The sequence below is a fragment of the Juglans regia genome, chromosome 7 (assembly GCF_001411555.2).
Source record: "Juglans regia cultivar Chandler chromosome 7, Walnut 2.0, whole genome shotgun sequence".
Classification (NCBI taxonomy): Eukaryota; Viridiplantae; Streptophyta; class Magnoliopsida; order Fagales; family Juglandaceae; genus Juglans; species Juglans regia.
In genome coordinates this window covers 5,390,160-5,417,443 of record NC_049907.1, presented here as the reverse complement: position 1 = coordinate 5,417,443, position 27,284 = coordinate 5,390,160, and the positions used below count along the sequence as shown (strand labels likewise).

At 35.3% G+C, this 27,284-nt stretch overlaps 1 protein-coding gene across 16 annotated transcripts; it reads right to left on the bottom strand.

The window, feature by feature from the left end:
- Window positions 1-15,171: 15,171 nt before the first annotated feature.
- LOC109005258 (anaphase-promoting complex subunit 11) lies at window positions 15,172-26,879 on the bottom strand. Of its 16 annotated transcripts, XM_035691665.1 has the most exons (13): window positions 26,743-26,879; window positions 26,475-26,614; window positions 26,319-26,388; window positions 25,528-25,584; window positions 24,737-24,826; window positions 23,074-23,101; window positions 22,265-22,292; window positions 21,485-21,603; window positions 19,151-19,418; window positions 16,687-16,983; window positions 16,077-16,559; window positions 15,851-15,970; window positions 15,172-15,756 (listed from the first exon to the last, which is right to left on the bottom strand). In XM_035691665.1, exons 6-9 carry the CDS (start codon window positions 23,090-23,092, stop codon window positions 19,303-19,305), a joined length of 282 nt encoding a protein of 93 aa, XP_035547558.1. In that variant the 5' UTR covers window positions 23,093-23,101; window positions 24,737-24,826; window positions 25,528-25,584; window positions 26,319-26,388; window positions 26,475-26,614; window positions 26,743-26,879; the 3' UTR covers window positions 15,172-15,756; window positions 15,851-15,970; window positions 16,077-16,559; window positions 16,687-16,983; window positions 19,151-19,302. The 16 variants fall into 16 exon arrangements, with proteins under 16 accessions (XP_035547558.1, XP_035547551.1, XP_035547552.1 ...); XM_035691658.1 differs by lacking the exon at window positions 22,265-22,292; XM_035691659.1 differs by lacking the exons at window positions 22,265-22,292; window positions 24,737-24,826 and adding an exon at window positions 22,129-22,149 and having other exon boundaries at window positions 23,055-23,101.
- Window positions 26,880-27,284: the final 405 nt, after the last annotated feature.

Genomic DNA, 27,284 nt, shown 5'->3' with positions numbered 1-27,284 from the left:
ACTTTTGCTCTATCATTTTTCAAAATTCAATGAAATATTGATCTTAACTCAAATTATTTTACTATTATTTATAAACTATTTCATTACTATTTATAGATATTTTAAGATATTCTTAATATCTAAACTAGACTTAAATGTTCTAAACATAATTAAGTTGGATTTTATATTAATTTAATACACATTAATTTTCTCAAATAAATTAGAGATGGTAAAATCTATCAAGATAAAGCATGTAACACCCCGTATTTTAGTATATTTTTAATGAGAGATTTTTTTTTTAATTATTCAGAAATTTATTCTCTTGTTTTAAAATTATTAGATTTTTAGTTGGGTTATTTTTTTATGATTTTTATTTTACGAAAATTATTTTTTGAAATGTTTTCTCTAAATTAATTATTGTTATGCATTTAAATTTCTTCTCAAACTAAATTAAATTATTGTTGGGTTTAATTATTGATTTTCATTTTAATCATTACGTTTGAATTATTTTATTTCACTTGTTGTTTTAAAATCGTTTCCGCTGGATCATTTTTGTGACCCAAGATGTAAAGATTGAACCTCATTTCTTTTCCGGCATTTTCTCTTTCCTCTTTTCTTTTTCTTTCTTTTCTTCTTTTCCTTTCTTTCTTTCTTCTTTTCTCTGCTGGTCTCTTTCCCATGCACGACGCGTAGGGGTGTAAATTTAAACCGGGAAACCGGACCGGACCGGACCGAACCGGACCGGTTGGTCCGGTTTTGAACCGGTCCGGTCCGGAACCGGTTCCTATTTTATGAAAACCGGCCGGTTCCGGTCCGGTTCCGGTTTCGTAGTTTTTGGGACCGGACCGGACCGAACCGGACCGGTTGGAAAAAAAAATATAAAAATTAATTTATATATTATACAAAATATTTATATATATAATATATAATTATATGTTAAATTTTTATATATAATATATATAATTATATATCATATATGAAAAAATTTTATATTATAATTTATAAATAATAACATAAAATGTTAATCTTAAATATGAACATTTGTAATTTATTTGATCATATGTTATTAATATAATTATATATAAGATAATGTTGTTATAATTTATAAAATAAAAGTTTAATCTTAAAGATAAAAATTTAATTGATCATATGCTTTAAGCATAATATATATATTAAATTTTTAATAATATTTTATAATAAGAATTAACACTTTATTATATGTTTTTTACATTTAAAAAAAATTGGAAAACCGGACCGGACCGGACCGGAAACCGGTAAAACCGGAAGTACCGGTTTAGGAGGGTAATCGGGGCGTAATCGGTTTTGAAAAATACAAAACCGGTACATACCGGTTCGGTCCTAGATTTTGTCCAAAACCGGACCGGACCGAACCGGTTACACCCCTAGCGACGCGCTCTCTCTCCCTCTCTCCGTCCGTTCCTTCATCGCACGGTGTCAAGCCATTTCTATTTCATGCATGTCCATCCCTTCCTTTTATTTAGGTTTGTTCTACTTTCTACTTATAGCTTATTTATAAGTTTAAGTTTTTCTCAACCCTAGACTTATTGCCGCTGCCCTCATGTCACGTCCTCAGCACACAAGAAACCGTGGCCTTTGCTGCCAATCCCTACCCTTCCGTAGAGCACCAAACCGCAAGCCTCGATTGCGTTCAGCAGCCCAGCCACCCCCCACAGCCAGGCCAACGCGTCGTTCTCCGCCGAACTCAGTCCATGCTCACGGAACCTCAGCCACACAAAGTCCACCACTCAAGCCGTGCGCCACCACCCTCTCTCCGGGTAAACTCTAACTCGGTTGCACCACCAAAAAATAATGTACCAGTCCAGCCATCGAATCGCTACTCTCTGCCGGACCTAGCCCACGCGGAACCTCAACCTTGAAGCCACCTCCCAACGCCTCTGTAGCCTCCATTAGAAGCCCCGAAAATCCTCTGTTTTAGTTGTCTAAAACAGAGCAGCGTCTAAGCTGCTGCAGTCACGCTTCATTGAGAGCTCCACCGCGTCGTGCCCCACAGAAACTGCTGGCGAGGACCTTCCATCACCCCAGTCCGCCGCACGCTACCTCAGTTTTCCCTCGGTAAGCTCGCGCCACTTCCGGTTGAGAGTCTTTCCCTTTCGGTCTCTCTCTCTCGTTCTCTCACCGTCCCACTCTCTCTCTCTCGGTTTCAGCTCTCTCTCCCTCTCTTCCCATGCGAAGCCGTCGAGGATATCACCACCGCCTCAGCCCAGTTTCCGTCGCCCCCCACGGTGCCACTGTCTCGACTTTTCGTGAGTGAGCTTCTGCCGTCACTCCCATTTGAGCCTCTGCATGATTATGTTTTCTTTTAGTTGTGGTTGTTTCTTACTTAAAAAGAGGTGTCTCGGTTGATTTGTAGACCAAGGGTGTTTTACCCCTTTTCACCATTGTTGTTTAGTATATCAATTGATTTTTTTTATATATATTCTTGCAAAGTAAAACATGGGCCGTACGTATTTCTCTTATATTATTTTTTTTTTGAATTAGGCAATTGTGGGTTTATCTTGTTAAGTTAGTATCTTTAAGAGAAGTATTTTTTTTTTTGGAATGGTCAATAAGTACAAAATATTAATTTGAATCCTTTTAAAAAGAGTATATATATATATATATATATATATATATTTCAGTATTATTTAAACAAAAGTAAGAGTTTCTACTTATAATGATTTCAACATAGTTATGTATTTAGTATTATAAATTATCGTAAGATCTCATTCGTAAATAGGTTAGAATTTAATGTTTTAGTCGGAATTACTAAGTTGGATATTGGTGAATTTAGACAATGAAGTTAGTATCTTAAGAATAATGAGAATTTTGGGTTTGAGGAATCAAAAATAGATTATTTTAGAAATTTTAGGCTTGAATATCAAAATGCGAGATTGATTGGAAATTTATGGAAATTTATGTGTTTATGTTATAGGTGAAGATTAATATTGTTCGGCTTTGTTGATGAATTTTTTTGAAAGACTAAAGAGTTCCAGGTAAGCGGGATCCCTATGCTAGATTTGCATAAAAATAAAATGGACTGAGATTGATTTTTGAAAATATGCATGTTTTGTTATGAAAAGAGATTTGAACTACCTCAGTCATTTGTTTTGCATTACTCATGAGATTCTGTTTAAGAATAAAATATTTTCTGGCATGACTGGTGTAGACATGAGCTATTTTGTATTTTACTTCTGAATTGTGTAAAAGAGAGTGAATACGAAAGTTTGTGCATAAAATTATGTTTTGTGATTTCTGAAAACTCTGTTCTGTTCTGAAAATATTATGTACTATGATATGATGTGATTTCTGAAAACTCTGTTCTGTTCTGAAGATGTATTGTATTCTGATATGATGTAATTTCTGAAAACTTTTGGCACAACATTCTGAATCGGGATGTGGTTTGTGGATGGTGACCTATTTGACCTACCACGGGTGCTCATAGTGGCTTCTGTTTGGGTTGGTACCAACTGTTTTGTTTCTGGTGCACCCACTTTGGAAACAAAGTGGTTTTTTGGTGGTCTTTCCTGTGTGCACACTCGGGGCTGCGAGAATAAATAAGAGGAAGATTCACATTCTGTTTCTGCTCGGTTAGCTACCGGGGTTTGCACAACCCTACCACGGGGGTTAAACTTGACCTCTGATGCGATATGATGCTTTGGTACCATGGTGGTCAGTTATACTACGCCGAAAGAATTTGAATAAGAATATTTTTGAACTTTCGCTCCGATATTTTGATAACATATTATGACTCTGCATTCTGAAAATAAAGTATTTGTTTCTGCATTCTGAAATCTGTAAATGCTCATGTTTGCATACTAGTATATGTTCTCTGCTTGCTGAGTTGTTGATAACTCACCCCCTCTTATCTCTAATATTTTCAGATGATTGTTGGATATTTCAACTGAGGATCAGGACTATGAAGAATTGGGTGAGATAACTTAAGAATAGTGGATTAAGAATAGAAAGCTTTCGATGAGTATTGGCAATTTTTTGATAGTTATATTGTTGAAATGTGAGTATAAGTGACATATAGAGAAGTTGGTAATTTTTGGGGTTACTGTATTGAGGATTTTATATACGAGTAGGTGTGGTTAATTAAATTTGAAGTGTTTACGTTGATTTGAATCTTTTGGAAGAGTATTAGTAATGTTGTAATCGATTATCTGGTAATATGAATTAACTCTCCGGACTTTCGGAGGCGGGGCGTTACAAAGCATGCATTAATTACCAGAGAATTGGTTGAACGCTATTGAAAAGAACTGGGAAGGCTAGGAGGATTGAGATTTGAGATCATGAATTTTTTTTCATGTCCTTTAAAAGAGTAATTAAAGAACTTAGAACTTATCAGATGTATTTACGTAATTTGAATGCATGTGCCGTACTACCTTATGCAAATGGAAACTGGACCTTTTAATTAATTTATGCGTTATAAATAAAATTAATTATGTGGAACTCTTTTTTTCTTTTTCTTTTTTGGGTTTAATTACATATTTGTACATACTATTGATCAACTTCCTTGCATTCTTATTACTGCTCGGATCATTTAATTCATGTTAATTACGATCTCATGAGTGTTGCTACGTACTTGCGAATTTCGTGTATCGGTATATTATTTATTGTGGTACGTATATATTATATTAGTTATAAAAAATTTAGATCGAATTACGTGTGTCAACAAATAGAACTGCCAAAATATCTTTTGTAATCTCCACGTTGCCTTTATGCTCCTCTCTTTATTATTTTCGTTTTGAAAAATAATAAGATTTATTATTAAAAAATTATTATTTTTTATATAAATCTAATATTCACTTTTTTTTTTTAAAACAAATTTTACTAGTTACAAATTTCATGATTATATATATCATTTCTCCTTTTTTATTTTTAATAGACTGATCTTGCACCAATATATAGCTAGAGCATATATATATATATATATATTAGGTGAAAGTAACGTGCAATGCACATTTTCTTAGTTTATATTTTTTGTTAAGAACTAATTTTTTATTAATAAGGACTTAATATTTTTAGTTTAATTAAATAACAATGTAATATTTTTGTAATTTATAAATATTTACACGCTGTAATATATTATAAAACAAGAGCATTAATAGAAGCTATAGCATGGTCTTATAAATAAACATCGCTAGGGCTGTGCATAATTGGGCCTAAGCCCAACCCGTCCGGCAGAACCGACTTCTCCAACCCGTGAGAGACGGGTTCATCGGGTCATATGAATGATGCGGGTTTGAGTAAAAATAACCCGTCCAAACCGTCCAAACCGACTCTGCATCTGAAGACGAAATCACTTGAAGACGAAGACACTCCTCTCCACTGCGGAAACCCTATTCACTGTCGTTGTTCTCCGTCTCCTTTCGCCGTCGCTGGTCGCAGCGGTCATCGCAGAGGTTCGTTCTCTCTCTCTCTCTCTCTCTCTCTCTCTCTCTCTCTCGGTAAGATTTAAGTTTTGGAACTTTGTTTGGTGCTCTGTGTGTTCTCTGTTTGGTCGTCGGAAACCTTAGTTTTCTTTATGCGGTGATTGTCTTTGTTTATCCATAATTTCTTTTATGGATTTGCTCTAATATACGGTAATTTCTGTTGACAATAAAATCCCTAAAAAAATCGCTGAATACAGATTAATTATGCTTGAAGCTTGTTCCCAACTCCAAGCTTGTTTCTCTGGGATGTCTTCCTTGAAACTGTCGAATAAACATGATTTCTTTGGCCTAAGGTAGTATGACTTTGTGTTCTGAGGTTGAGTTTGTGGTGAACGTGGGAAGTTCAAAACTGCCCAACAGATAAATACGAGGTCATCTCCTTGAGAAATTACAAATTTTGAATGCTGATTAATATAGTATGAATGCTTGCTTTGGCAATGTGCAATTCGAGTTTAGGAGCACAACTTACATCCCATATTATTGTTCAAGCAATTGTTACCTATAATGTTTGTCTTCCTGATATCAGATTTGTGTTTCCTAAATAGATTACTCGTTTGGACTTCCTTTATTTTGTCTAAAAGTAATGAATTTTCGTCTCTAATAAATATCTATTAAATGAAATTTAAATATATAATCCAATACTTATTTCATCAAAGGGGATAGATAATTGCATATAGAACTCTAGTCTAAACCTAATAAATCATAGGTATAATAGAAAAAATATATTTGTAAACTTGTTTATCAACACATCAAACACACCACATATGTGAGAGTCTGCCACATCAAATAACATAAAAATGTGTTTTGATTAATTTTTTTATAACAATATTTCTCATCTAGATTTCTCAAGATAACTATTTGTTTACTTTACATTAATGAAAAACAAGCAATAGGCCTTATTTGAAAATTCTTAATGGAAAAACCTAAAACATTCTTCATGTAAATACATGCAGACTAGTGTAGATGTTTAGATGCATGACCTTAAAGAAGTTTATTTGACTCAAACTATAGAAGATCTAGGCACCATAGATACTTTCACTCATTGGTTGGTATTCTTAGTGATTGAAAACTAAGTTGAACCCTAACTTCTAATTTCAATTCGAGAATCAAGTATGACCATAACCACCATTTTTTGGTTCTAATTGTCTGTTTGTTTCCAGAGAAGTATATACTAAGTCTATAAAATAATGGCTTTCCACTTTAGTTCGCAGCGAAGAGAAGTATCATGTTTTTTCTTCTGGTTTAGTGTAAGCTAAAATAGATAAGTTCTTTTTTTAAACAATTTTTTTCCACTGTTCATGCTGCTGCTTTAAAACAAGTAATATTTCCTGCTGTTCTCCTCCTCCTCCCCTCTCTCTTTTTCTTTGTTGTATTCGGCGTTTACTATGCTGTTTTTCCTTTCTGTTTGGTTTAAATTTTGCTTGGATGTCTCTGCTTTTCCTGGCTATGGATCTGCAGACTTTTGGCTTATAGTTGTAATATGGTCAATCACCTTGCATTAGGGGTGGTGATATTTGTAATTGCTCAATCATCTTGAAAGTGAGATCGGAGTCATGTAGTATGCAACATTATTCTAACTCTTTGCTGAATAATGACAGCAGTTGAGGAGTAAGCGACAAAAGATTATGATGATAAAGATGATAAAATGATTAAAAAATAAATAAAAAGAGAGGAAGATAAAATTCTAACTCTGTGTGACCAAAACTTCATTATCAAATCCAGATATGGATCTATCGTTTTGAAATCTTTGCTGATGTATACGAAATAATATATTTAAATGCTTAAGCAAGTAACTTTGATTGGTTAAATTAGAATTAAATATGTCTTTAACTGTTGAGTGTCAAGGTGAAGATAGCTATATAGCTATAGTATGGTGGACTGTACCTCCTCATGATGCTGCCTAACATCACAATCATTACTTGCTAAAAGAAGTTTCTAAACCAGAAAACTGCAATTTATGTTTAATTGTAAAATTTGTGACTTGTTATTATTTATGTAAAGAGTCCTGTGGTTTTTTTTTTTTTTTTGAAATGCGATCATATTTTATATATCTTCCTCAAGTTCAGAGTAATACATCTTATCCTTTACTAATTCATTGCATATTACAAAGGGACCCCCTTCGATCCAAACCCTTTCTTCCCCACATAGTAATGCATGTTTTGCCAATAAGTGAGCAACAGAATTCCCTTCTCTAGGAGTATAGCATACAGACCACCCCTCCTTTTGTTGAAGAACGTGCTTTATATCATTGATGATGTGCCCCATCCATGACTGGTCTTCATCTGCTTTGTTAATCCTTTGAATAATATTAGCTGCATCACCTTCAAACATAAGTTCAGAGAAGGAAAAGGACAGTTCAGAGCTTATCTCTATTGCCCTCCATAAAGCCAAACTCTCAGCTAGAGCAGGATCATACACATTCTGTTTTACATCACACACAGACGCCAGAACCTCTCCTTCTTCATCTCTAAACACAATTCCCATTCCCATTCTCTGGTTTTCTAAGTCCAATGCTGCATCCCAATTAGCCTTAATCACATTAGTACCAGGTTTTTCCCATCTCTTCTGTGCTCCATGTGATCCACCACCATCTTGACATACAAATGTACTCATCTTTGCTGTTTTGTAATCCTCCAGACCCTCCCCAGCCATCAAGATGACTTGTTTAGGACTGTAAAATTTGTTCTCAAAGATAAGCCTATTCCTTCTTAGCCATATCCTTCGCATAACCACTGCCATCCACTCAATATCTTCCTTTTTTAGAGCATTAATCATTTTAATCCAAAGGGACATGAAATCAACTCCCTCATTTGCCCATTTCTTCACAGGGCTATTACTTTCTGCCCATACATCAGCAGCTGAAGGACAACTCCATAATATATGAAAAACAGATTCCTCATCTGAACCACAAATTGGGCATAAAGGACAATCACCTATTTTTTTCTTAAAAAGGTTACTATTAGTAGGAAGAATATTATTCAAGGCTTTCCAGAGAAATATTTTAACAACTGCAGGCACTTCCAATTTCCACATTTGTTTCCATACAGCAGCACTTCCTTCAACCATTGATGTCTCTCCTCGAGTTCTTCTTTTTTTCTCCATGCCAAGATGATATGCACTCCTCACTGTGAAGATTCCCTCCTTAGTACAACCCCAAAACTGTTTATCACCACTGCCCAGCCTACTCAAAGGTATCTTGAGAATGACAGAGGCCTCCTCATATGAAAATAAGTTTCTGATAAGCCCTTCCTTCCATGTCTTGGTAATTGGATCAATCAGTTTGCTCACCTTCTCTTCCTTCCATTGACTCGTTATTGGGGATTGTATACATTTAGTCACAGGAGTTGGTAGCCATTTCTCTCCCCAAATTTTAACTTTGCTCCCATTACCAACTCTCCACTGTAACCCCTCCTTCAGAAGAGACCTTGCTGATAAAACACTTCTCCAAATAAATGAAGGATTGATCCCAATTTTAGCACTTAAGAATTCTGTATTTCTGTAATACTTCTCTTTATAAATTCTGGCAACCAGAGACAAAGGATTAGTCAAGAGGCGCCAGCCTTGTTTAGCAAGCATAGCAGCATTAAAAGTTTCAATATCTCGAAATCCCATACCCCCTTCACCTTTCTGCCTCCCCATTCTTTCCCAATTCCACCAATGCAATTTCTTTCCATTTCCTTTGTGACCCCACCAGAAGCTAGCATACAAGGAATTAAGTTCCTTACACAAAGAAACAGGCAGTTTAAAAACCCCCAAAGTGTAAGAGGGAATAGCTTGCAACACAGCTTTGATAAGAACCTCTTTTCCAGCTTGAGACAGAAAACTGTTTTTCCAGCTATCAATTTTCTTCCACACCTTCTCCTTAACACCTCTGAAAGTATTATATTTAGACTTGCCCACCATAGTAGGTAAGCCCAAGTATTTTTCATACGATCCACAAACCACCCCACCTGCTACAATACTTATCTTTCTTCTTTCTGTTGCAGAGGTGTTTGTACTAAAAAATAAGGATGATTTTTCCTTGTTCAGAAACTGGCCTGAAGCAGCCTCATACATTTTTAGAATACTGCACCATTGTTTCCACTCCTCCTCATTAGCTCTTCCAAACAAAACACAATCATCTGCAAATAGCAGATGATTGACTCTCAATCCACCTCGAGCAACTGCCACCCCTTTGATAATACCCCTCTGATCAGCAGAATTCAAAAGAGAGCTGAGACATTCAGCACAAAGAATGAAGAGGTAGGGAGAAATTGGGTCTCCCTGCCTTAAACCCCTTGATGGTATCACCTTCCTCCCTGGTTTCCCATTCACTAGCACAGAGTAGTTCACTGAGCTCACACAACTCATCACAAGCTTAATCCATTGCTGATTAAAGCCTAGTCTCCTCAAGACAGCTTCTAGGAACTTCCATTCAATCCTATCATAAGCCTTCGACATGTCCATCTTCAGTGCCATGCTCCCTTGCTTGCCTTTCAGCCTTGTTTTCATTGTATGTAACACTTCATAGGCTAACATTACATTATCAGAAATGAGTCTTCCCGAAAGGAAAGCACTTTGGTTAGGAGATATTATAACAGACAGAACAGATTTCAACCTATTTGCAATAACCTTAGAACAAAGCTTGTACACCACATTACATAGACTTATTGGTCTAAATTCACTAACCAGCACAAGCCTATTAGTCTTAGGAATTAATGCAATATAGGTATAGTTTAAGGACTGAGAGATATTACCACCATTTAAAGACTCCAAAACTGTTGCCACCACCTTATCACCCACAATACTCCAATGTTGTTGGAAGAAGCACGCACCATAGCCATCAGGGCCAGGAGACTTAAGAGGCCCCATCATTTTTAATGCCTCTTCTACTTCAATTCTGGTATAAGGTCTGGACAGATGCTCATTCATTTCCTCTGTGACTTTTGCTGACAAGTTCTGAACACAGACCTCTATGTCTTCCTCAGATGGGTTGGATGTTGTAAAAAGGCTCTTGAAATAACTATGGAAAGCCATTTCCACAGTTGCAGGTTCATTAAAGAGCCTGTTATGAGTGTCTTTGATCTGTAAAATCATGTTCTTTTTCCTTCTTTGATTAGCACATGCATGGAAGAATTTGGTATTCCTATCTCCCAGCTTATACCAATTCTTTTTAGCCCTTTGTTTCCACTTAATATCTTCTTGATCTAGTAAGGTACCCACCTCTTCCTGAACTCTTTTAATTTCTGTGATATTCTCTCTATCCTCCTCAGCTTGCAATCTTTTCAATAACTCAGTCTTGCTCTTTAGTTCCCTGCTTCTATTTGCATCAATCTTGTAACTCCACCTGCTCAAAGCTGAACTACAGTTAGTAAGCAGATTCTGTATCACAGAAGATGAGGAACCTTCATGACTGTCTTGTCTCCATTCAGCTTCAATCACTTTACTACATTCCTCTTCCAACGCCCAAGCAGCTTCATATTTGAACCATCTTTTCTTTTTTTCCCCAGCTCCCCTTAAGCTATCAAAAACTAGCAACAAAGGTTTATGGTCAGAGCACCTTGCAGGCATGACCTCTACCTTATTATTAGAATAGAGATCCAACCAATTAGAATTAACCACAACTCTATCCAAGCGTTCCTTGGTAAAGGTATCATCAGCATGCCTATTGCTCCAAGTATACTTATCCCCACACCATCCCAGGTCATACAACTCACTTTCTTCCAGAACATCTCTAAAGACTGCCATTTGATTTTCACTCCTCTGTCTACCCCCTACTTTCTCATCATTTGTGGTTATTTCATTGAAATCACCTGCCACACACCAACGTATACCTTTAGCAGGTTTGAATGAAGCTAGCATCCTCCATACCAGAGTCCTGTGGTTTTGTATGGTTGTACAACATTTATTTATGTTGGGTATGGTTTGTTATGGTCAAAGCAGATATGTACCACATTTATTTATGCTGGAGTTGGTTTTGTATGGTCAGTATCATTAGCTTCATTGGGTGGTAAAGATCCTAATATCTCAATATCTGCATGCTGAGAATGATAGATGGCTTATGTACATTTTTTTTATTAGTTCTGATTTAGATAGTTTTTGTAATAGATGGCTTTGTAATAGATGGCTCCTTCTTTTTATTAGTTCTAGTTCTTTTGGTTTATTTTTTGGAAGAATTAATATTCTTCTTCTTTTGGTTTTTTTTTTTTTCATTGGTTTATGTCAATACTTTTTTTATGTCTTTTGAGATCTTAGTGAACTAATTTTGCATGCTATATTCATTTCATTAAGTTGTAACTTAACACAGGTCACTAACCTTTAAAAAAAAACCAAAGACCCGACCCGACCCGGTACTGTGCGTACCGGGTCGGACCGGGTTGGTGCGTAAACAGTATCGGGTCGGGTCGGACCGGGCCCAGACCCGGTTGGAGTGCATCGGGTTGCATCCCTAAACATCGCCCATAATTTTATGAAAGTTGTTTGATATAATTTTGCTTATAAGATGACAATCCAGCATTTTTCTTATCTTCCATTGCCTCAATAGAGAGGACATTAAAAGACTTATATTTTTTCTCCTTCAGTTTCTCTAGATTTACATAAATTTGAATCTTTCAAATTTTTTGATAATTTCTTCACAACGCTTTTAATATATGGTCGATGTTTCTACAAAATAAATTTTGAATAGCTTTACATAATTAATAAAATCTAAATTATTTTTTAATTAACTCATTATAACCAAACTCAATTTTTGAATTATAAAAATTTTAAAAGATACCTCTCCAGCATTTTCCATCAACTCAACTCTTGAACAATCAAATCCCTCTTCTGCTACTTCACTAAACATAGTAGTAGCTATTTTTTTAGTATTATCATACAGTTCAACATATGCCCTAGCACTTTTAGTGCATTGAATATATTATTTTCAATTTGAATGGTGTTAAATTCTAAATTAAATTAGATATCAATTATAAATTAAAATTGTAAGATACTTATTGTGGTTTGCATACCCCTTGACTTTTACAATATATATAAATGAAGTTTTCATTGTATTTATATCCAGTCCCTTATTACAACCAACACATGACATGTAATAAAATATTTGAGCCAAGTCAATCATATTTATCTTTACCTCTATCTAAAATTGTACTTTTTACGTCAAATTATAATTAATTTTTAGAAGAAATGTTTGTGTAAATATTTTAATTTATTATTAATAAAATAATATCGCCATTGATTGCAAATCGTTCATCAACTCATATCTGGTGAAAAGTAATTGTTTATAAAATGAATATCGGAGGAAAAGATTTCCAACAATGGGTGCGGGGTCACTAAATAAGTAGATTTTTTTAACCCTTTTAAATATTTTTAAAAAATAAAATAAATTTAACATATCATTAAAAAATATTTTCTTAATCATAAAGAGATTCTCAAATATCTAAAAATTTTAAGCAGAGAAATGATGCTTAAATTTAAAATTTAATGAAAGCTTAAATTAATAATACAAATTTCAATACTAAAATTCCATAACAAAGTAAAAAACGGTGAAAGTTTTTTAAAATAGAATTTTAACATGCTATATCTACTTAGAAAAAAGAATTATAAGAAGAGGAAAGAGACAACTACATCAGAGCCTCATAGACGGAGAGAGCGACATTGATATTTGCACAAAAGAAAAAAGAAGAGGAAAGATCTTGAGTGGATCACTGTGATTTAAAGTAAAGGCGACGATAATTTATGAGCTCTATAGATCATTAATATAAATCTCAAACGGCATTATCTTTGAAGTTAACTATATAACGGAAAAAAAAATCGTTAAAACAAAATTTTCCGTTAGATAGCATCTTTATATATATATATATATATATATATATATATATATATATATACTAGGTCAGGGTAACGTGCAAAGCACGTTTGCCTAGCTAGGTGAGACAATGTTTATAATAAATAAAAAAATCATTTCAAACTATTAAATCGAGTTCAAAGCATAACACATATTTTTGCGTTGAAGTAAGGTCAAAGCATAACACATGAAAACATGTAGCACCATACGACAAATGATTTTCAATATCAACACTCTAGAATATTTATTTTCTTGGTCTTGAATAGATAGCTTCTATTTTCTTCATTAAAAATTTACAAAATTATTCTTTTCTGCGCTTTAAGATCACTCCAAATTGCGTTTTAAGCAAATATTTGTAAACTCGCTTTGCTTTGTCCTTGGGGTTTTGCGCTTTAAACAACACTGGATCAACCCAACACCATCGAGGCAAACAATCTTTGATACAAGTGTAATTAAAAATTACACAAATAAAAGGAAAGGAAACGTAATAGTTAATTAAAAGACAATGCATCAATAGCAAAAAGGACACATTCCCTGATAAATGAACTTAGGAAAATATCAGAAAGCTTTTGCAGAATCATCTCAGCAATATGTAGAGCTACAAAGAGCACATGCTGATCCTTTCAAGTGAACACTCCGGCCAAAAAATTGCTAATTAGAAAAAAAAAAAATTCTACAGTTCAAATTATTGTAAACACAAGATAGCCTGGTTCACTTTGAAATGTTGGTATTGTTAAGCAATTCAAGAAACATATCAAATTTGCTAAAATAAATTAAGAAATAATATGTTTTTTTATAAAGCAAAAATAAATTTCAATCAATAATTTGATTCATAGAGAGAAAAGGTAAGTTCTAATAAATATTTGTGGGTAATAATTTGATCCATCATTACCCAGACAGATTGATGAACCCGCGAATTGAGACATGCATGGAGTTTTTTTTATTTTTATTTTTCTTGAGTAACGCTAAACCCACAGGGGTCTCGATTGGGGATCCCAAGTACGTGTTTTTTTTACACAGTGATTAAAAATATTTTTTAATGGTTTTGTGACCTTTTAAATTTTTTTTAAATATTTAAAAATATTAAAAAAATACATTGGAAAAGTGAAAAAAAAAATGTAAATTTATACTGACACAATCGGAAAAACCCAATTTAAAAAAAAAAAAAAAAAAAAACCAATAAAAAAAAACCCATTAATGAAGAAATAAAGAAGTTCAAATTTTCCTTCTAAAAATTCTTTAACATGTATTTAACTTTATTGTGCAGGAAAAGTGCAATTTGAATTACCCAGACAAATAATGAACTGACCAACAGACTGATTGGCTGACATAACGATAATTATGATTTTTCATTACCCAAACGGGCGCATGAAATTATGAACCGAGAATGACATAGAATTTTTTTATGTTTTTTTCTTCAGTAATGCCAAATCCTCTTTATGCTTAGGGAAAAACAAAACTGGCTTAATGTTTTTTTTCCCTTATTTTACGTGCATTTTGTGATCTTTTTAGCGCTTGATTGCGTGGCCTAAAAAAAAAAAATCAATTGAACACCTCAGATTCAAACAATTGATCAATTTCCCAAAGGCAGTTTTTTATAAAAGGAAATTAGAAAATAATATATATATATTAACTCTTGAATATTCTAATAGCAAGGATCCAGTTGCCTTTCATTTTGGAGTACTTTCTCATCTTCAATGAGCTTCAACGGCTGGATTGTAGCTATGGTAGGAGTTGGAATACCTAAGCATCTCAGTCAACAAGTAATAATTCCGAATGCACTCCACCCAAGCAACTTATCATTATATCTACCTACATAGACAGCATGCCCCATTTAAAAAAGGCCATCTGCATGGTTGAAAATTAATCAATTCATTCTGGTCCGTACTAAATTGAACAAGACAGCTTTATGTAGAAAAAGCAACCACAGAAGAGAGTGGATGGATATAAAGGAAGCAGAAGGCCTAAAAATAAGAGCAACGATAATATCGTCTAGTTGCTTCTCATTTTGGACTTTACATACACAGTTGAAAAGAACACTCGCGAAGGAAAATAAGACTAAAGGGAAAAAATAAATTAATATGCATGCATGTTGTTTGTGTCCCATGTCCAAAATAAAAAAATAAAAAAAACAAGAAATAATGCTCTCTTTCCATCTTATGTCCAAACGCAAAGAAGAAAAACAAACTCTCTCGCGTCAAAGTCAAATAAACTCGGGAGTTTTTTATTCCTTCTGGGTTTTCCTCATTTGTTTACGTAAATTGTCTAAAAAGTTTTGAATTGGGTCTCGTATGAATGGCTTCTCCACCGAAAGAATTTTCTTTTTCTTCTTCCCAGTTGCACGTCGTCTTGCCTCCATCAAACAAAATCTCATGCAAATGCATTTCCTTTTTTCTTTCTTTTTCTATTTTTTTTCCTGCCCAGCGTGAGACTTGGCCTTCTACCACCAGCTTTCCGTCTGCACTTTTGTCTGTAGTCCCATTAGCTGTAGTCTCGTCTCTGTCGCCATTTAAATAAAGCAAAACCAGTCAGATCATTTAGAGACGCAGAGAATAAAAGACAAAAAGACAGACAGAGGATGGAAGAGACAAACCAAAAATCTGAAACGGGTGGAATGAGCAGCAAAAAGAATAGCTTGAAGGCAATATGAATGGCCATAGTAAGCAGCATAATGCAAGCAGGTTCTTCGATGTAGAGAATCAAACATCAGTATCTAGTAAATTTCACACAAAACCCATGATCAATACCGATTTATTTTGATGCTCAAGTAAGAAGTTTTACCGAGAAGGTTCTCATAACTAAAATAAGAAGCAACATACATTCTCTGCTGCTTGAAGAAGCTTATGCACGAAGAAATCTTCCCATGCCTTGCCGCCAACAATAAGGGGGTCCATACTCACAGCTCACCCGAACGAAGACCGAGCAAGAAAAAACTCAAACCAAACACTACGACACATTTTTTTCGGAGCCTCACATTCAACAGATTTGTGATAAATGAGAAAAACCTATAGCCGATAACCCTGCCTTCCAACCCTCTTATTTAGTGGCCAAAACATCTCCTCACTTTGAAAGTCACACCAACATACTGTACAAAAGAGCAATTGCTGAGAAAGTAACGAACGTGAGATCCATGGTGGATCTGAATGATGACCTGCAGTGGGTTCGAATGCGGTGGAGGAGATCGAGCAGAGAAATGGTAGATCTGGGGTGACTCGGCGTGGTGCAGAGCTTGCCGACGGCTCTGTTGCTGACGGCGTGGTCCATACATCGGTTGCAGAGAGGGAGATAGGGCTCAGGGTGGGCTGCGGCGTAAAGGAGAAAGGAGGGAGAGGAGAAATGAAAGAAAGAAGAAAAAAATAACTTGGTGTTTTAACCCTCCGTAGCGAAAACAAAAAACAGAAGGAAAGAAAAAAAAAAAAAAAACCAAACCTAAAGAGAGAAGAGGCAGAGACGAACACGAAGAGAAATAAAATCTTGGATATCAACCACTGCATGCAAAGCAAAATAGAAAAAACAAATCAATCTATTTTGTTAAGAAATCTGGAGACCAAAACCCATCTACAATCCTCAAACCAGGTGCAACGGCATGAAAAAACTTGAGAGTGCAGTCCCTCCTTTTGAGAGCTTCGGCCTCAATCATAGCTCTAAGATTGTCAAAACCAGTCAAGATCTGGACCCCATGAAACTAAAGACGCAGTCGATCAACACAAATCAAACAGCCCAAACCTAAAGAAGAAAACATGCACATCAGACAAGCAAAAAAATCAGCTTCAACGAAATGAAAGGAAAAATTAAACCCAACACTGAAAACAAATTTAAAGAACCAAAAGAAAAGAGAAGATACACATAAGAGAGAAGACGAGGAGAGAAAAGAGAGAGGGTCTGAATTGAGAGAGAGAACTCGGGAGAGAGAGAGCCGACAATGAGAGAGAATTTGAGGGAGCTGAAACAAACAAATAAAACCATTTAAACAAATATGACTAAGAGAAGTGCTATGTTGCCGATACCTAACACAGTTGAATTAAAAGACCAAAATCACCTCGTATAAACGAAGAGAATAGAAGTATAAAAAGACACAATACGCTAAAAGACAAAACGTAAAAGACTGTCACTGCATCAGAACTTAAAATGACAGTGTATCAGAACTGAAAAAGATAAAACACTTATCTTTACGTTATATCACACAGTCAACAGATAAAAATATAAAAAATAAAAAATTGACTGACGCAATTCCATCCAATCTCAAAGAATAGAAAAGACACAACTAAATCGCACTGTACACATAAAGACAAGAAAATCACCGTTCTCGAAGTTACCGTAGCAAGTTAACGTTTATTTAACAGAGAGTTAACGGGAAACAAGAATTTCTGTCTAGTGGCCGTTTGATAGGCACTTATATAATAGATAATAGAGATAGATAGATAGATAGATATATATATATATATATATATATATATATATAAAGACAGGATAAAAGCCACTTTCCACGATCGTTGTCTCTATGAATCGAAATTGATGCGACAAGCATGCAATGATATTACTGCATGTAAAAATAATTTTAATTAGAGTGGTAACATGATTGATACGATGAGGAATACTTTGATGCGTTTTGCTAAGAAAAACTTCACTCATATCTTCACACCACAAATTTATTATTATTATTATTATTTTATTAAATATGTAGTATATAATCATGTGGTGTATAATCAGTAAAAAAGAAGTCATTTTCAACTAAATAATTGTGGCTAAAGTGGGGTAGGCTTAGCTGTTCCTAAATTATATGAAAAATAATACTGATGGTTTTTGGACAGGTGGAGGTCGACTGAAGCGCATCTGTCTTTTGGTCTCTGATTTGGAGCTCTTCTATAGGCTATAGCTTTTGGGATGACAGATATCAAGTGTTGACCCTTGAGTGTTTTTTTTTTTCTTTTTGGTTTTTCCTTTTCATCGTTTATTTATGTGCTGGAAAGAAAAAGATTGATTGTGACTAAGAAAATATTCTTAATTTAATGTGAATTGTCTTGGTTTTCAACCAAATTAAGGCATAATTCCAAGTGATCCCTGTAATTATAATATTGCGTTCTTGTGAAGCAAAACAACTTTACATCCCATGGTGACCACATTGAAACCCAACCAAACTTTATCCCTAAATATGAGGTGGGATAGTGCCATTCGTCCGGAGGTGATTGGCCACTTTTAAGTTTGGATAATCTAATATAATAAAGTGGATCATGGACTATATTCTCGAGGGACCATGACAACGATGATGGGCTGGAGACAGCTAAAGAGCGGAGCAAACAAGGGAGGAGATGCCATAGATATTACCCGAAGCACTTTATTCATGCTTGTGTGTCTCCAAATCTAAAAAAGCATTTACAACCCGTCCACAAGGAGACAGCATATATAATCGTTGTCATGCGGTTTGGCACATAGAAGCATATATAATCTTCCTAACTTTGGCATGCGGTTGTCAAGTGGACAAAAGAAGGGTGGATATGTAGGTATCTCTTCTAATCTAGAATATAAAAATGGATATATGCATTATGAAGAAAAATATAACTTGGCAAAGCAACAAAAGGTAACCATATATAGAAGCACAATCTTCCTAGCTTGGACAGTAAGATATCGACATCATCAACAATAATTAAAACGCTAAGAAGCAGCCAAAACAGTAGTTTTCAACTATTAGAGAAATGATAAGAGCAACAACGCCCTGAACTTTTAAAGATATCAATATTGTATTCAAATTCTACTTTTCTGATTATCAAACAACTCATTACTTGGCATATTTTAATGGTTTCCAATTGTTGACCAAATAGTATAGAAGCATATGTAATTTATCATTTCTCATCATGGATAAACTACAAAACGTTACGATAAAGTGTTTCCTCACCTTCCATCACCCAATATGTCCGCATTAATGCATTTGTGCCTAGCCCGCCCATACTTGCATAAACACAAGGTCGCAACAAGAAAGCATTTATTGCACTAACATACACAGCCAGTATTCATTCAATTCATCATGGAACTCGTTCACTTTTTTTCTCATTCTTTGAATTGCCATTCTCTACGGCACATGGGGCAATGTGCTTGAGATGTCTGTGAATTCACCCATTTTAAGATGCAGTGAAGATGGAATGCATGGTTGCATGCGCCCCAAACTGCAAGATCAAGGATCGAAAATAAAGATCATTTCCTGTTAGAAAAAATTACCATTACAACAAAAACTGAACTGTCTTTTCCCCCCTAAATCTATTCCAGTTACATCTGTTCTTTCGGCCATTTAAGGGTACAAACAGGAAGAACCCCAAAAGAAATGGAAAATCTTGCAATCCTTTCCCTAATATCAGACATTTAACTTCACAAGAAGCATAATATCAAAGTGAAAAAAAATCAATTTACATGCTTTTGTGAGTAATAAAAATATTTTAATTTTACATAACATGAAGAGTGGGATTTTTTTTTTTTTTTTCTTCTCAATAAGTAACAGTAGAGATGCTACCAGCCCCCTACCGTTAGGTTTTGGGGTGACACGGTCCTACCCCTGCCTGGGGGTGTTCCCCACTACGGGGAGGATTTCTCTTGCACTCGTCCTAGGGGACGGTGGGGTGAAGTAACCATCCAACCGAGCCTCAACCAATCGAAAATTTGCCAAGAAGTAAACAGCAAACACATAGACAAGCAGAAAAATTTCAATCCTAATTCTTTCAACACAGATCAAGGATTCATGAACAAACCAAGATTGAAAACAAAAGCAATATCCAGAACTCGATCCATTTTCTATATTCAAGAAAAACACTAGAAGAATCAGTAATGTTTATGGTGAAAATGGCTTTGTGAACCCAAACAGAGGTCCAGCCCTAGTTGATAGGTGGTGGACTAGTGTACCCTAATTCACCACCTATCAATGCAGATTCGTTGGGACTATACCTTTTGTATTGGTATGGCAAATGACTGCCATAGAAGAAGAGATGGAAAATGGGAGGTGAGGAAGAGAAAGATAGTGAAAAGTACCAAATTAAAGGGACTAATAAATACAAAATTCACGGCAATAGCCACTTTGAAGTAGGGGTGTAAATTGATCTGGTCTAGTCCGGGAGGGCGATGGACCAAAAATTTTCGGTCCATCATTTTCCCTGGACCTCCCAGACAGGACTAGACCGAACATCCATAGGGATCGGACTGGACCGGACCAGACCGGTAGGTATCGATTCAGTTCAGTCCGGTACGGTTAGTCCGGCCAATTATTTTTTATTTTTTAATTTTCTTTCAAATAAATTAATAAAAAAATTATATAAAAATAATATATTATATGATAATAAATTAAATAAAAATTACATCATTAAGTTATATAATAACTATATAAAAATAATATATTAAATTATTAAAAATCTTTTTAAAATATATATAGGAGTTTGATACGGCCTATAACCACCTATCATGAGCCCATCATCATTACACAGTGTTGGGAAGTGGCAGAAAAAAAAAAGAGCATGGGCTGCACAAACGGCATGAAACAACAGCTGGAGGAAGGCGGCACCCACCTGGCACACGCTGTGTAAGGACAGGTAGATTAGAGGAAGGCACTATAACTAGAAGGACCTGATCACTCCAAAACTTCTGAGTCATACCATCTTTACTTCAACTTAAACAGCCCCTAAATGGCCTTGCTAACTTGAGTGTCAGAGCTTCCTCCGACCAACCATTGTAAGCAAGCCACTTTTTTTCACAATTTTGGTGTCAATTTGGCCATCACCGGCATGAAGTCCACTGTTCTAACACAGACCAAGTCTTGGAGTTGTGCACTACTTACAACATACAACATGACATTATAGAGTCATCCTGAAACTCCTATGTGGGAAGTTCATATAGAAAAAGTAGAGAATGTCAATGTGCAAGCATTTGCATGACCTATGTATGGTGTACCATGTATTGCATTTCTTGACAAGTAGCTATCATATATTGTATATGAAATTGTTCCATAAAGTATTCTTTCTTATACATTTGAAATGATCAAGAGCATTAAATTGTTTCTTGCAATGGTCAAACAAACAAAAGCCATGGTTGAAGCTTGCTTTAAGATAGTTTTGATAAAAAAATTTAATAGCCACAAATTACAGGTCTGACACCTAGAAACTCATTTAAGGAGCTACTTAAACTTTTTGAATTCAACAGTAGGAGAAATAGTGGCAACGTGGAAAGTTATCAAATAAATAGAATCACTAACTTAGTGGGCAATCATCCCCAGGGAGCTTGCAATCTGGACAGCAACCATCAAAGGCCATCCTGCAGATCCCACAAGTTTCATCCTGGGCATCCCACGTCCAAGAAGCAACAGCATGCCACCTATCATTAACACAGAGGATAACAATTATGGCTCTGCAGGAACACATATCTTACATGCAGACTTGTTGAAGTAGTTCAACACATTGTTATACGTATTATAAAACAATCTTAATAAGTGTTATAGAGACATGCTCCAAAACACATTAGTGTTGATAGTCTATTAAAACATTGAAATTTTTATCCCCCTGAAAACTTGAAGGTATAGTTTTTCTTCTTTTATGAGGGGGAACCACCACCGCAAAGCCCTTAGGACTCACCCATGGAACCTAAACCCCGAGGGAGACTAGCACAACAACCCAGCGCCATGGCCTCCCACTTAAATCACAGTTTGAACCCAGGGAGAATCGAACCTGTGACATGGGGCTCATGCACACTCGAACCTGTGACATGGGGCTCATGCACACAAGTTCACCCTTACCACTTGGGCTACCCACGAGTGGGTTTGAAGGTATAGTTGTTTACATTTACATGCAAACACCTATGTCACGTGATTAAAAACAACTTCACCAAAAGTAATGAACATACGAGATGTAAAGGGAACGTACTCTGTTTGGGAGCGCAGCAAATGTTCACAAGGATAATTGAATCAAGGGAAAACCATTTCCACAAAGAAGCCAAAATAATTAACATCAAAGTGAAGTTTATATCAACAAAGTAATACCAATATAGTTGGCTTCTAGCTTCCCCACCTGGAGCCATTGAAACAAAAAGGGAAAATGGGTATTTTGAGCTTCAGTGAAAACAGGTGGTATCGTTCCCATTCAACAGCCAAATGAAAATGGGAAAATACAAAATTTTTTCCAAAAGAATTAACAATGAGGTGAAGTTTTTATCAACAAAGTAATACCAATTAGTTGGCTTCTAGCTTCCCACCTTGAGCCATTGAAACAAAAAGGGAAAATGGGTATTTTGAGCTACAGTGAAAACGGGTGTTATCTTTCCCATTCAACAGCCAAAAGAAAAAGGAAAAATACAGGCTGGGTTTGGATACACAAACCTCCTCATCCCATCTCATCTCATTCCATCCCATCTCATCATTACAACTTTCTCAAATTCCCATACAAAAATATAATAAACAATTCAACTATTTTAAATCCCAAAATAAAAATAATACTAAAAAATTAAATCTAACAACATTTTATTCAACTACTATTCAAAACATCTCATTTGAACTGTCTATCCAAACCCAACCTAAGTTTTTCCAAAATCTGAACTTGGATTAGAGGATCAATGGGAATTTTCAATATGATCATATTCAAACAGAATAAATTTGAACTTCCTAGGCATAATTTTTTTTTTTTTTTATAACTTCCTAGGCATAAATGAAGCATAATCCAGGAAATCCAATAATCATCGAAGCCCATAAATTACCAACCATAAACCATGCAGTGAATTCATCAAGTCCAATAGACATTCCATGAAAATGCAAATAAAACAAAACAACAGAATACAATATCATGGGAAAGATACGTAAGAGCTTGACTTTCATCCTCTTCTCCTGCAAAACCAAACCCACTTTTAGAGCAAATAGTTTTGAGGATATAATCATACACTGAGACAATTAAAGTATAAGCAACAAGATCTGAACCATTTCTGAGTCAAAAGTATTGCAATTGAAATTAACAGTGGGTCTAGTTCCCACATTTTCAATATCTTATGGAATTTCAATCAATAGATTAAAAAGGGGATGGTACGGTTTTGGGAAAAATTACAAAAGAAAACACCGTCTAGTTTCCGAGAAAATGTAGGAAAGAGAGAGAAAAATAGAAACTAAGTTTTTTTTTTATAAGTATCAAACTAGAAACTAAGTTTCTTTTCATTTGGAAGAAAAAACCAACACAATGCATAAACATTAAAGTTTTTAGATTTGTTTTGTTTCCTTAATTGCTAAGCAGATAGATATAAAAATATAAACTACCTTCTGTCCTTGGCCCAGAAAACCGTATTATTACCAGTGGCAAGGCCCATAACCAAAGCAGACAAAATCCTATGCCTCAGGGTTTTCATATGCAATATCATTTCATACCATAGTACTGAGCTGATAAATATCATATAATTGCATTACTTATAAAAAAAAAAATCATATAATTGGATCAAATATTTCAGACTTCATTTCACATTTTATGCAGTAGAGAAACAACAAAGTACAAAAAAGTGCCCATGTCTACACCAATCATGATAAAATATCACATTTCAATGTTCAAATACAGATACTAGTGCAGAAAAATAATCAAGGTTGATTTCACAATAAAATATGCAGGTTTTCACAAAATCAACATTAGTCAGTTTTAGGTAAAGTCTAGCATAGGAGCACCGATTATTTTCACAATTAAATTCAGTATCATAATCTAATTCAGAAAGATATCGCTAACATATTAATAACTTCTCCAAATACAAAACCAACTAACTAATAAAACTCTATAACCCGAAACTATAGCTCAATGTGAGCCCATAAACAAAATAGTCCATCTTGGTGCCTTGGGTTAATAATGGCCCAACTACATCATCCACACACTACTCCACCAATAGGCTAACCCAACCTCCTTGGATTTGCTTAAATCTCACCCCAACACACGTCACGATTTACAACCATACTCCTGACACATCAGAACACGAACTCACATTTTCACATTCATACCCTCCTATGACCATGACATTATAAACAAGAGACCCTCCATACGTCAACCAAACATGAAATCACTCAACTACAAATCTCAACATACAACATATAAAACAGGGACAACCCAAACTTCCAATAGGCAAAAATACAAGAGCCACAAGTTTAACTATGGTTAAAAATGTAATGCCCCATACCCAGAGCGTCGGGGAGTCACTTCCTGTCACCAAGAAAATCGTCTCCCACAATACATATATATATATATATATATTCCAAAGACTCTATAAACATAAATTCATCTATTTCATCCAATTATATATATTCCTCTACAAGGTCATCAATGCAATAATCCAATAAAATAAATTAACAATTCCACAAACACTCAATAACAATGTTAATCTCTCAAAATACACAATTAACATAACATGACAAATCTACCGGTAAAGCCCAACAATCTCATAGCACTCTTTGGTACTCAATCCGCTAAACTAAATTAATTTTGCACGTACTTCCTACCCTTGATTCCCAGCCAAACCATCAAAATCATCTGAAAATATTTTCTTTTTATTGGCACCAGGTGTTCGGGAACAGCATCCCGAAAATCATCTGAAAATATAGTGGAGAAAAGAGGTGAGTTATCAACAACTCAAGCAGTGAGCCTATACTAGCGTGCAAACATGAGCCAGTTACAGAATGCAGAAACAGATAGTTCTCAAAAGATGGTAGTGGTATTTTCAGAAACTTTCCATTATAATAATAATAATAATAATAATAATAATAATAATAATATTTAAAAGACCATAGGTACAAGCATAACTAAAACATCATCAGAAACAGAAGCAGAGGCCATGTTTACCCCCAAGGTAGGGTTGTGCATGTCTGCAGTTAACAAGCATAACACATCATTGTTTCGTCACCAAGGTGATGCACTCAAAACAGAGACCACTATTATATTCCGTGGCGGGGCCATAAATCAAACCAGAACAAAATCTTATGCCTTAAGAGTTTTCATATGCAATATCATTTCATAACAGAGCATAAAATAGATGCAGATCATATTTGTATCATCATGTATAAAACTTTTAGATGACATATTTGTTCTTTTTATACAATTAAGAAACAAAGTGCTAAAAATACTCGTGTCTACCAATCATGAAAAAATATCTTTCTTTTCTTATTCAGACACAGTGAGTTATGCAAAAAATGACCGAGGTTGTTTTAAAGTTTTACAAAGCAAAATATGCATATTTTTCATAAAATCAACCTCAGTCCGTTGAGGCAAAGTCTAGCATAGGAGCACCCCTTACCTGACTCTTGCCGTGTATTATTTAAGACTTGGGTCCAACCTCTAACAGTATCACAACCTATAACCATAACACATTCAATAAAAAAATTAATAACCTAAACAAGCATGCCATTAACTTTACGAACAACCCCAAACCAACACAAAAGCCAACTTCATTAACGAAAATCCAAAACCCGTGCTACATATTCAGCATGCACAAATTACTCACCACCTCCAATGAAATTCACTACCTCAAGAAAATTAGCCCATCCTCGTATTTGCCACAAACTTGTTATTATTTATAAACTCATTCCCGACATGTTATACAACCAGCTCACAATTTTTTTTATAAGTTACAACCAGTTCACAATTTCAAACACAACTTAACTTGTCAAACACATTTTTTTTTATAAGTAACACAACTTGTCTTTTTTTTTTATAGGTAACTCAACTTGTCAAACACATAAACAGCACATTTACTCTTGACATGTCGAACCAGCATATACAATAACATTACAGCCACTATTAAGTCTCCTCCACCAACAATATTACAAACCCGAGCCTCCCTGCATATCAAACAAACACCCAAACAGCAATAGAACTACTACAATTTCCGCATGTCCAACACAAGAGGCCTACAATCACAAGTCCAACACGAACACCAATAGAACTACTACAAACCAACACCATAACTTCACATAGATCACAGATTTATCATATAAAAACAGAAGCATAAATCTCCAGTAACACCAACCGTCAATGTCACAACAGTACAGTGCAAAATGCAAGACGAATTACTCGAAACTTCTATACCTAATTTCGTGAGATGGCCTGTCAAAATTTAGAGAGCGAGACGCCGCTGTCTAGGGCTGATTCCAATGTCCTGTGATATGGCGGTGATGTTAAAAAGAATTTTTAAAACAGTGATTAACACGTGACGGCAGGGACAATTTTTCGAGCGGGGCATACCTTGGCGGTGAGAGGCTGTCTACGGTGGCCCTTGGTCCGTCGCGGTTTCAAACAGAAAGGGCGTGAGGTTGCTGGCGTCGTTCAAACAGATCTGGTGGTGCACTGCGGGATGGCGGCGTAAGGGCCTGCAGCGGGGGCCACTGCGAGGCGGTGATGCAAGGAGCGAGAATGAGAACGAGAGAGAGAGAATGAGAGATTAAAACGCCAAAGAGAGAGAGAGAGAGAGAGAGAGAGAGAGAGAGATAGAGGAGAGACATACGAAACTTACCGGCGTGACGGAGGCGCGGCTCGGCACGAACCTGGACGGACGGCGAGGGGCTGGCGCGGTGGCAAGTGGCGACAGAGGAGTCGTGCAGAGAGAGTGGCGTCGTGGGGGAGCGGGCTGTGCAGACGTCCGCCTGCACCCAGGGGTTTGTTAACAAAAGAAGAGGGAAAAATTTTAGGTTCCTAGCTTGGTTGTTCCACTAAAGTTTGAGTTTACATTTAGTTACGCATTTTAAATAAAATAAGATGAGATAAGATTATTAAAAATTAAATAAAATATTATTATAATATTATTTTTATTTTAAAATTTTAAAATTTTAAAAATATTAAATTATTTATTATATTTGTATAAAAGTTTGAAAAAATTATAATGATTATATAAGTTGATATAGTTTAATTTTATGTAACCAAATCAACTTGAAAGTACCTAACCAAATCTCGAGGCGACGATCAGTTAGATTCAAAAGTGTGGTAATGTTGTATATTGATGTTGTAATGTTCTATGACATTGAATACAACATCAAAACTGAATTCAACATGGTGAGA